Here is a 12,304-nt window from a genome sequence, read left to right on the forward strand (position 1 = left end):
TTCATTAGGCTTTAGTTGACATATCGCTATTTGTTTTTATCTGAATGCCCATCAGGTGTGGGGTACAGCTGGGAGGGGAAAGTAACAATAGAGTAAGGCAGTATAAGACCCTGTCCAAGTGTTAGGGAAAAGGATGGACTTCTTTCTAAGATTGTGTGGGATATTACAAAATGATCATTGTAATGGAGTCTGAAATTTGATGCTCAGATACTTGGTCATAGCTATAAGGATTCATGACTTATTAAAATTGGTTAAAAAGAAAAGGAAACTTTTGATTTTCAGGAAATTGAATTATTCATATAGAGCCAGTAGTCATAGAGATCACTTTTGTGCTCTTTGAATGTTTCAGAAACTGCTGTATAATTGAGTGCATGCACAACCTTGATGCATAAGCTCACAGTTGCCTCCTTTTTTTTTTTGGATAATCTTAATGGAGACAAAGATTAGAATATATTGGAGAGATTTTTTTGAGTTCATAGTTTCTTTTAATAGAACAAGCTTAGTTTCATAGAAAATTAAATACTGTACATTATATGAAAGAGTGGGACGTCAAGAAACAGATACAAAAGGATAGATCACAGCTGGGTTAATATGTTGTGACTGAATTTCATACTTTCAGCTGCTTAGTTGTGTTAGCACAGAAAGGACAATTTCGCTGACCCTTAACTCTTCAGCCTTGGGATGGTTTGGAGGCAAGATGAGGTTTCTGTATAAATTAATCAGAGCAAATAATGTTATGTTGAGGAGGAGTGACATTTTTCCTCACATTTGTGCCGTAAATGTTAAAGCATATGATAAACATCATCATCATCTCCTCCAACACCTTTTGACACAAAGAGCCTGATAAACATCATCATCATCTCCTCCTACGCCTGTTGAAGCAAAGGGCCTCGGTTAGATTTCACCAGTCGTCTCTATCTTGAGCTTTTAATTCAATACTTCTCTATTCATCATCTATTTCGCACTTCATAGTCCTCAAAAAAAAAATTATGAACATATATTGACTATATGAGAAACAATTTTTTTTTTGTACTGTTTCGTATCTGATTTATCTACTAGACGTAATGTTTTACGTAATCAATTGTTACATCCGGTTTGAAAACAGTCTCCTCTTTCTTTACCTGCAGGAATGTTTGCGATGAGTGGGAATGCATGGCAGTCATTTCACTTTATCGCCAAAGTGTGTCTTCTTTCTTTTCACTGTGTTCCTTTCTTGCATCACGAGTGGGATTTTAGGATTGCCATTTGGAGATTTACACACACTCCCAGCAAGGCCATTATTGTTTTCATAGAGGAATGTACTCATAACAGGGCTTTTATAAAAGTTATCTGTGCTGTATAAAGAATAACATTTATCTAGATGTAGATTTGTCATGGTTTTCACCACTGGCTGAATATTTTAGAATCAAATTGTCGGATACAGTGTACAGTACTGTAATCTTTGTGTTGGATTCTAACCCCCCCCCCCCCCTATATATGTGAGAAACCACAAAGTAGATACAGTACTGAACTGTTTTTTCATTATTTTATATTTTTACATATTTGAATTTTAAAATAAACTCTCCCCACACTCTTTTAAACCATTTCCATACTCTTTTAGCTGTCAGGAAACAGCAAGGAAGAGTACCATCTCTACATAGATAACTGTCTTCCATCTCCCCATAGCTTTTGTTTGGGTCTCCCAGTTACTCTCTGATCTCGGTGGCGATTTCTCTCTTCTACCGTGACGTTTACTAAGTCTTTGGCCATAAACAATTTACCAAAATCACAGTCATTGGTATCAGGAGGGTACACTAAAATTACTGTATTAACAATACCTGATTCAGCTTGAAAACCATATTCGGTTGGAATAAATCTTTCACCGTCTCTCCAGCCACTCAAATCGGATAATGGCGCGTCATTGTTCCCTACCGAACGCTCCACCACCCTCGCTAAAGCTGTGTGTCACTTGATTTTGGACTACTTCGACTGATACCTTGCCTGGCTCTTCTAAAACCTATGGTGATATTTCAGTTTTGTTTATATCTCTGAATTGTGACATTATTTATCATCACTGTCACTTCCATGTATGACATTGTACTTGCGAAGTCTTCCCTAAGGCAAGCATCCATAAACTTTGGAGTGGTACAGCTGAATTTACATCTGACTAAAGCAAAGAGGTGACTTAACTCTTTCTTACAGTTATTGTCGTTCCTACCAAAGATGTAAGGTTACCAATTACTCGATAGAATTTTTTTGCCATATACACAAAAAAAAAAATTCCCTCGTGACTCATTCAGAATGCCCACTTCTTAGTAGACTGAATGTCCGCTAGCGGGTTTACAATTCTGCGGGTTATATGCACTTTTATTGATGCTAGTTGCCAGGGAGCGGTTAAATACTGGCACCTGGAGGTGCTAGCCTACTTTTTCAAGATTTGTTTTTTATATTTAATGTAGTTGGGTAAACCCTACTTCATTAGGACTTGTCGTAACGGCTATTTTACCAACTACAGTGTTGATAATTCACGGGAATCGGTTCCATCTTTGTAAATCTTTCTTTTCGTGTTCATACCATATCTGGGGTTATTAGCTGCTGCGGCCTTGAGTTATGGGGATTGTCTTGTTAATACATATCAAATGATCACCTAATCTTGAAGTTAACTTTATTTGACAGCCTAAAAAATCTTGATCTTATAATAAACAACCTTTATCTGTCAGTCATGGTTTCTTATCTGTGCTTTCACCAAGGGCTACCTTAGTGATAAAGAGTTGAATGACACTTTTTTTTTTTTATTATTGAATTATTTTTTATACACCCACTAATATAGAGTACAGTATTTAGTTAAGCTGTATTGTCTGTTTGTCATCCCAGTGTTATTGTTACTTTATCTTTGTTACAGTTCTTGAGATCCTTTTGCTGTAGTTGGGGGGGATTCTGAGACCATAGATGTTTTTTTTTTTATGAGGGATGAGTGTATGACAAATTGGCTTCCCTCAGTCTATTATTTAACAGGAGCCTAAGAAAATTATCTTGTGGAATGTATAACTAGGATAAGTGCTAAAATACACCAGTATTATCTGTGTAGTTTTACATATTTTGAATTGCAACCTTTTCTAAACTACAGATTAAAACTTTTGCATTACTTATTATGAATAAATTTTATTTAGAATTTTTTTTATTTATTTTTTAGTTGTCATTATCTTATTTATTTGTTTTTAGCTCTGAATACAGTATGTAACAAGTTGTAATATAACCATGAAGTTGGTGGGTCAGTAGATTGTCCAGGGAAGACCATGAAGAAAATGTACTGTGTTAAGGGTTAAGTACGAAATAACTCTTTAGATATCACGTTCACAAATGTAATATCTTGACCTTAAAAGGACTTAGGAAATTATATGACTTATTTGTGTCAGTTCTTCTTGAAATTGACGGGTTTCCTCTCAGTTCTTATGTCGAGAGACACGGGGGCTGGACCTTGACCTTTTAACCCTTTTACCCCCAGGCTCTTTGGAAATTTCCAACCCTTAACCCCCAAGGGGTTTTTTTTTTCCCTGCACATTTTGCAGTATATTTTTTTTTGAATTGCTCTAACAGCCTTAATTTTTGTCATAGAGAGGTCAGGTTGGTCTCATTCTCTTGGAAAATGCTTGAATTTTTTCAAAAAAAATATAAAAAATATGAAAAAAAAAATTTTCATAGCATTTTTTTGCAAGGACGTACCGGTACGTTATGGGGGTACAGTAAAGGGATGGGTTTTGTGAAACGTACCAGTACGTCCTTTGGGGGTAAAAGGGTTAATGTAGACACCCTTCCTCATTTCTAAGGATTTTGCAAAAATACAGTTTAGCTTTTTATAATTTTTTTTCTTTTATTCCATCTACAAGAAGGATAGATGAGGAAAATCTTTAAGAACCGTTCATTAGTTTGGTCTCTCAGACTATAACTGCCTTCTCATGTGCTCTTGGAGAAATATGCAATATAATTGCATGGGAGATCATAAATCAGACCTAGTAGGTTTGGAGCCAAATTTATCCCTTCAGTAATCTTGAAAAATATATTGTCAGGTAACCTGTAGTAATGTATGAGATGTTGTTGTTACTTTATATTATAATGCTTATTTTGTATGTGCCTAAGTTTGAGGTAACATGTTGAATATTGCAGTAAATATACAATCAATGGTAAATATTAAAGCATAATGGATGTAGTAATTGGTTGCAGGAGATAGAAATAACCTTTATTTAGATAGCTTATCAAATTTTTATTTTGTTTTAAAATGTCATATAAGATATTCTAAATTTAAAATTGATTACTGTATAAATGTTTGTGTACAATTTGGTTGATTTGAAATTTATCATCTTGGAATGAAATTTATATGTATCAGATTGTCATACTATAACTCCCTTACAGTACATAACGCTTTTCTATTGAATTCATTCAAATGTTTAAATAGAGATAAGGAAATAGGACATGGTAGAGATTTAGAGTTTCAAGAAATAGAAAAATATGGAAGATGTTTGGAATGATAATACTGTAGTTTGCTTCAAAACTTTGTTAACCCTTTTACTCCCAAGCTATTTGGAACTTTCCAACCCTTAACCCCCAGGCATTTTCTTTTTCAAGCACATTTTGTAATATATTTTTTTAAATTCCTCTAACAGCCTTAATTTTTGTCATAGAGAGGTCAGATTGGTCTCATTCTTTTGGAAAATGCCTGAAGTTTCTCAAAAAGTTATCAAAAATATGCAAAAAAAAATGTAATTAGCCGTTTTTTGCAAGGATGTACCCCCATGGGGGTAAAGGGATAAGTTTTGTGAAGAGTACCAGTACGTCCATTGCGGGTAAAAGGGTTAAAAATTGTGGTTTTGTTGGCAGTTATTGTGTACTCATATTTAGCTTGAAATTGCTTGTAATAGTCAAAGTTTAGCAAATATTCTAGGTGTCTTTATTTTGTTTTAAAGATGGTATTTTGGGAATTACAATAAAGTATACTGTATATTGTGTACAAAAGGGATTTTTGTTGTGCTTTATAAATAAGTTTGTTCTTCACAGAATTATATTATCTGAAATATTTTAAGTTTGAAGACTAAAATGTTCAGAGCTCTTAATAGTAATTTTGAATTATTTAAGTGTTTGGTGATCAGTGCTTACCCTTAATGTACATACATACATACATATACCAAGGCATTTCCCCCAATTTTGGAGGGTAGCCGACATCAACAAATGAAAAAAAAGAGAAAAAAAAAGAGGGGGGGGGGGTGACCTCTACTCTCTAAGTTCCTCCCACCCTTAATGTACAGTATATTAAAAAAGGGAACATAGTATGAATTTATGAAGGCAGTTTTATCCAATCTTTCACTAAATGAAATTCAAAAGTTTACAGTATATTCTATGGTAAACTATTAAATTTCCAAACAGAATGAAATGCAAAAGTGTTCAGTACATACTATGGTCAACTATTAAATTTTCCAACCAAATGATTTCATTATGTGTCATAGTAGTGTCCACCCTGAAGTTTAGGCAGCTATAGATTAAGGTGTCCAGATTCTTTTGGCAGAGGATTTAACCGTTCAATGTATCACAGGTAGAAGACAAAGAACGCAAGAACACGGATACTTCCGGAGCTTCAAGTGAGGCCACCATTGAAAATCTCTCCCACGGCACATCCGGCGGAGACCAAGACGCTTCGCTGCCCCAAGCGACTAGTCAGGCTACATTGCCGGGAAGTGGCGTACCAGCTCCAGAACAGCAGCAGCAGCAGCCAGCTGATCCTGTGCAGGAGATACTCATGGAGGGAGTAGCGCCTCGCAATACTGCCAACCCCAACTCCAGAACCACGGTTTCAAACTTGGGTCATACCTCAAGTTCTGGATATCTCTATAACACCATTCTCTCTTCTGCCATTATTCTGTTTGTAGCACTGGTCTTGAGAAGAGTCTTTCTGTTGGAAAGTGATGTGAATGAGGAGCTGGACGATGTTCTTTTGTAAACATTGGACACTTGACATCCACCTTTCTTTTATGTATTATATTTATACTGTTGCCAGTTCTTTGTTATGTAGGCTTCTTTTTTTTTTTTTTTGAAATGGTTTAAGTTATATTATTATTATTACTATCCAAGCTACAACCCTAGTTGGAAAAGCAAGATGCTATAAGCCCAGGGGCCCCAATAGGGAAAAATAGCGAGCATCATCCTATGTTTATTGCATGACTGAGTAGATCGTTGGATAGAGTTGATCTCCATTTAAATATCAAACAAGAGATTGAAGACTTTTTTTTTTTTTTTTTTTTTTCTTGGTTGTATTGAATGGATAGAATAGGAGTCAGGAAGGCATTTTTTATTGTTATGGAGGTAAGAGGTACTTGAGGTAATGCATACCGTTTTTATATTATGTCGTAAACTGTGGGATAGCTTTGAATACTTTTATTCATTACAGTACGTGTTGATGGCGTTGACTTTGTGTTGTGCATTCCAGACTAAATAAAGGAAGTGTTTTGGGTATGGTATAATTCTTAAGAATGAGTTTTTGGATTATATTTTTGCTAAAAAAAATTATAATGTATACGTTTAATTTTCTTTTGAAGTACCTTTTTTTGTTTAATTATATTGACAGCAAGGTTGAAATATGTATGGAAATTATTTGACTTGAGGGCTTTTATATTTAATACTTATGCTCTTGTAGACTTCATATTTCATTTTGGTTGAAGTAATAATAGCTATTGATCATGGGTTTCATCTTATTGATTTGTTAAGTACATTTTTGTTATATCTTAATATTGTTTAGATTTTCCACATATTGAAAGATTCTGTAATGTTTTTGGAGCACAGTTGCTTTTAAATTTCATATGACTCTTGGCATTGCAGTGATATAAGATAAGGGATGTTTCCCTTAATATTTACCTACTCTACATCTTTGGCCACTGCTTGCTTGCATTTTAATATGGCCAAACATGATGAAATCGAAATCTTACCATTGTTTGATTTCATGGAAATCTAATCAAGATTTTGTGTGTGATATTGCACAGATACTTTGTGTAGTAAAACGGAAAGGCCAGTAAAAGATTTGTTTATTTCGGTGTAGGTGGTTTAGTTCAAGAAGTTTTTCTAGTTCCCTCCCACTTCTGCCTTAAGTAGATTTCTGTGGTGGGCTCTGGGAGCTGAAGTCTATTAATGTTTTTCTGGAGAAAGGTAAGATCCTTGTCACAGAGGTTGAGAGAGACTATATTCTAATTAATGTTGATGCTGTCTGCATGGTTAAAACTAACATTGTGCATCTAAATTTTGTATATTTGAGTACTAAACTTTATCGTGAGTACTTAGTTTATTTCCTTATTTTTTTTTATGAAAGGTTATCTAGAATCCTGAAGAATCTGTATAAAGTATAGAAGGCTATGATATAAATTTCAGGACTTAAAGAAGTTTATTATTTGGCTATCCAATAAGATGGTTGTAAATTTGTAGTATTTGAGTGAAATGTTTTTTCTATGGCAGGTGGAATTGAAAGGATTGAAATAACACAATTTCATAGTTGACTCATTGATTTTTTTTTCTTTTTTCATTTAGGATTTTACCACATGGGAAACATAAAACTATATGGTAATCCACCTCATTCATATACAATTATGTTTTTATATTTCTTTGTGTGAAAAAGGAATGATGGTTTTGATATTGACAGAGCTTTTGATAAGCAAATTTGGAGTAGCCTGTATCTTTTTTTTTTTTAGTTCTCCAGATGTAAATATTAATGGTTTGATTTTTAGTCTTGTTAATTATTTCATTGCTATAAATTTCTTGAAGCTTTTAAACTATATCATTTGAAATGTATCTTAATTAAGGTTTGTTATTATTGATGGATCCAAGTTATTGAATATTGACTTCTGTCTAGTCATTCATACAGTACAAGTCCATTATTCCGGCATCTATTAGTTTGTCCAACCAACTGGTATGACTTCCGTAAATCCCATTCCTCTTTAGATCCGCCGGTCGGGCACTTTTCTGCTGTTTGCCATATGGAAACGAGTAAAAGCCTTTTAGGAAGCATGAAATTTTCACTGTTAAGTATAGTAGTGTCATATTTCTTTATAGTAATAAAATTAGTGCTAGGTATTGTTTTTATTTATACACTGACCACCTTAATGATAAGGGTATAGATGAAAATGTACAGTACAGTATTTCTTTATCTTATCTAAACTTACTGTTGCACGGTGTTTATCTTCTTGCCCCTTGATATCTATCAAAACAAAATAAATCATACACTATGGGGCTTTTTATTAATAGGTATGCTATAAAGGAAGTTAAGATGTATTTATAACACTAGGAAGTGAAATGGACAAACACGAATGATCTATAAACAACTGGCACTCAACAATATATCAACTTTATTTTATTCAAAGTACGGTGATCATAATTTCATCTTGTACTATCAATAAAGTTTGAGTCACGGATGATCTATAAACAACTGGCATTCAACAATATATTAACATTATTTTATTCAAAGTACGGTAATCATAATTTCATCATGTACTATCAATAAAGTTTGAGTCTAGATACTAAAGGTATTCTACATTTAGGCTGGGCTATGCTACCCATTTAGATATTCAAAATAATGTTTTGAAAAAAAAAAGTTTTGTGATCAGCAACAGTAACAAGAACAAGATAATAGTGAATGATAATTTTTTAAATACAGTATGTGAACAGAATTTAATTAGTCCTACATAAACGACTGAAAATGCAGATGTAGAGTGAAAACTACTTGACATTTGTTATTGATATGCAGTATATCCTACAGCAGTTTTTTTACTTTATACATGAAAGTTTCCCCATGACAGAGGAAACAATGCAATATTTTGTATTATATCTGAAAATATACACAGCAAACCATTTCATGTTCTTGGTCGAGGGCTATCCAGTACTGCTATACCCAGAAGGTTATTATTGAATGACCATAAATATAGAATGAACTAATCCACATAATTTTAGCTAGTGTTCTTGCATTTTCTCAAGTTTGGTAACTTTCCTTTGTTACAAATTATCGATATGTTTATTCAGCCATATTCCTGTCATGCAATTTTGATTTCGTGGCATAGAGTTTGTCTGAAAGGTTTTAATTCTAAGCTGTAAGTTTTTAAAAAGCCTATTAGCCTCTATATTTTAGTACAATTTGCCCCTATTTGTTCTAATTTGCAGGTATTTGGTACATATTTTAATGTTTCTTATTTACAATAATGTAAGTAAAATTACATATTGTGATGTAAATAGTTAAGGAAACTAGTAAACTAAATCCAGTAAGAAATAAAAAATATGGACACAATTGGTCAAAGGTATACAGTATATGGCAGTTGTCATATTTTTTCATGTTATATTTTTAATTTACTGTACAGTACTGTTTAATTATAGAGAAGACATTCACCACAACCCAATAAATGTTTATTGCTACCACCAAAGGGACGATCAATAAAAAAGATAAAAGGCACTAAATAGCCTACCATTACTCAAGCTGGGAAAAATCCCTTATTCTTTGCATTATCACATTTGTGCTAATCTCTTGTGCTTTCTGGCTCCTATATCTTTTTTCATAAATTCTGCAATAGCTTCGTTGAAGATTTATGAAATTAAAATTGGTTATGCGAGAAACTGAAAATATAAGCAAGTACTGTACTATATATTGATAGCAAGTAACAATATAAAGTTTTTGGAACATGAGTATGGGGTAATAAAAATTGGTTATACTATAGGGAAAATCTAGTAAAATGTGTACAGGTATATAGTAAGTTATAGTAGTGCCTTGAAAATTAAACTGCAAACTTGTTAAATGTAGATTTTACCAGTTTTACATTGCAAGTGTGCCCTCTACCTTGTCTCCCAGTAGCCTAGCCACATATTTCTCTCTCTCTCTCTCTCTCTCTCTCTCTCTCTCTCTCTCTCTCTCTCTCTCTCTCTCTCTCTCTCTCTCTCTCTCTCTCTCTCTCTCTCACATTTTATAAAAGTTATTGCACTACATAATGGAAAGAAACAAAAAAAACGAGCATTAATGTAACATTTATGTTTTTGTAATCTTTATTGTAATTTGGTTACACGACAATGGCTTAGTTTCACATATGATTGCTATTATACTCGGCTATATGCAAGCGGTGATTCATTACCCTGAATTAAAGACATTGTAACCAGTACTCTAGCCTAGGCCACATAAACATATCCACTCATTCAATATATTGTATTCTTTCAATGTTTTTATTCAAATAATCATGTTTATATGCTCATTAAAATATTCTGAAAGATCATGACAGTAAATATAGTCATAGAAATATATTTGACTTTTGTTCTTTGTTTTACGAATATTTTTTGATGACCAATAGCGGGTACAACATATATCGTTTATCTCCCCTTTGATCCTTTTTTTCCCCGGATTAACGGACTTCTACTGTATATACTTCTGTATATATCCTTTATATATAAAATCAATATCTATATCCAAATATATACTCAGTACAAGATAAGAAAACTAACATGCTCCTCAAAAGCTTGCGTAAGTATACAAGTTGAGCTTACTGGACTTTCATACGAGTTCATTGAATAATTGTGTATCAAGTAGGAGTACTGTAATGGCAAACTATGCTGTAGTTTGCATTGGTTGTGTTCCATTTGTAAAAATAAAGCAAAGTTACACAAACAAGTCTTCTTTTTATAAACCAATATATTAGGAAATGGGTATAAAACTATTTGGACGTTAAGAAATGGTGAATCGGCATGTCATTGAAAAATGTGCTTGTGTACCTCTAAGGAGTACCGACAGCCTTCTCCTATTGATCGTAAACGTTGGCCGTTATATTTCCTCGCCCTGAGAATTTGAATAACTTGTGGTTGCGATTATTTTTTTTCCTTATCAATTAAAATTTGACAAACCTATAATTCTTTATATCTTGATTTTATTTCGGGCCAGCCCTGTGAGAATCAAGCTTGACTCATTGGGCTGGTAAAACTCCTTTCTTTATTAATAATACTGTAATGATAATAATGTGGTTGTGATAAGTATTTTAATGCCAGGTTTGACTTTCAGTAGAGTACTGTACTGTACTCTGTTGAGCATATTTGGACAGTGCCTGTTAATCTCCAGTGGGTGCTCAGATGTGTTACCTTATGGCCTTATAATTCAAGAAAGAATTCTTTAAATATATAAATGACCCCATCCCCCAAATTTTGTTGTACTTCAATAACACTGGCACAACATTTTGAGGATATTTTTTTAATAAACTATGCCGTGCATTGCTTGAAAATTCAGGAAACAAGCTTCTTGGGTGTCCATGTGGTTTTTTCATCTTTTCAGTATTTGAATGCTGTGTAAATGTAAAATTTTATTATTTTAGTACTCGTATTGGTTGACACGTATGTTGGACGGATGAGCATAGGTGCAAAACCTGTATTATTTATACATATGCTGTATATTCGGTGATTTGCAATTACTGCAAGCTTTATATATAGCAATGGTTATCTAATCTCATCATGGTTTATACAAACTTGTTCGCAACAACTAGCCTAGACAATGTTTACTGTAACCTATTTGAATTATCCCTACCTGGCAAGCTGTTCGATAGGGGTTCGAGATCCATTCGTGCTTGATAGTTTCTTTTAGTGTCTTCAACCTCGCTATCCTTGTGGGCAAGGAAGGGGTATTTGGTGGAACTTATAGGTCTACCTGTGAGTCATCAGGAGCCATTGCGTGGCCTTCCCTGGTCCTACCTTGGAGGAAGGGCATGGATCCTTTTTATATGTGTATATGATCAGTCTCTAGGACATTATTTTATCTTGCCTCTCATTCATGAACCACCATTAGAAAAGGGACATCATCTATAAGCCATGATGCTCTTATTGCTAGTAGATCTGGATGTTTTGGTAGATGTCAGGATGCCAGAAAACCTCAAATCAAGCAATCAATCTGGATGTTTTGAAGATGAATCCCTTCTACCTTCTGTCTATATTTAGTATTGTTGTAGAGTAATATGATAAACTTGACATGTCCGTCTGGTACTCTCAACCTTTGTAGTTCACGTTCATTTATCTGTCTCGGTACTCCATTAAATTCCTTTTCACTATCCTTAGAGGTATGGTATATTCTCTTCCTTGTGCCTTATTATAAAGGTTTGTTGATCTTTCTGCAGCCAATCTGATAGTTTCCAATTGATGAATCTTATGTTCGTCACCTATTTTTTAGTTTAAAATTTATTGTGAAGAATTAAATATTGAGAACCAGTGAGGATGTTTGCTCAATTTTCTGATTAGAGATCTTGTAATTGGTCAGTGAAATGATTTTAAGGTCAGGTCATAATAA

The 12,304-nt window shown here is 33.7% G+C and overlaps 1 protein-coding gene across 1 annotated transcript in view; it reads left to right on the forward strand.

Annotated features, from left to right (window-relative positions):
- The window catches only part of LOC137653771 (ubiquitin-conjugating enzyme E2 J1), a 39,205-nt gene extending 29,270 nt beyond the window's left edge, over nt 1-9,935 (forward strand). The window contains exon 5 of the mRNA XM_068387401.1: nt 5,564-9,935. Coding sequence (XP_068243502.1) covers nt 5,564-5,968 — 405 coding nt within the window. The 3' untranslated portion in view covers nt 5,969-9,935. The remainder of the gene's footprint in view (nt 1-5,563) is intronic.
- The last annotated feature ends 2,369 nt before the right edge of the window (nt 9,936-12,304 follow it).

This window comes from Palaemon carinicauda, chromosome 14, assembly GCF_036898095.1.
Source record: "Palaemon carinicauda isolate YSFRI2023 chromosome 14, ASM3689809v2, whole genome shotgun sequence".
NCBI classification, from domain to species: Eukaryota; Metazoa; Arthropoda; class Malacostraca; order Decapoda; family Palaemonidae; genus Palaemon; species Palaemon carinicauda.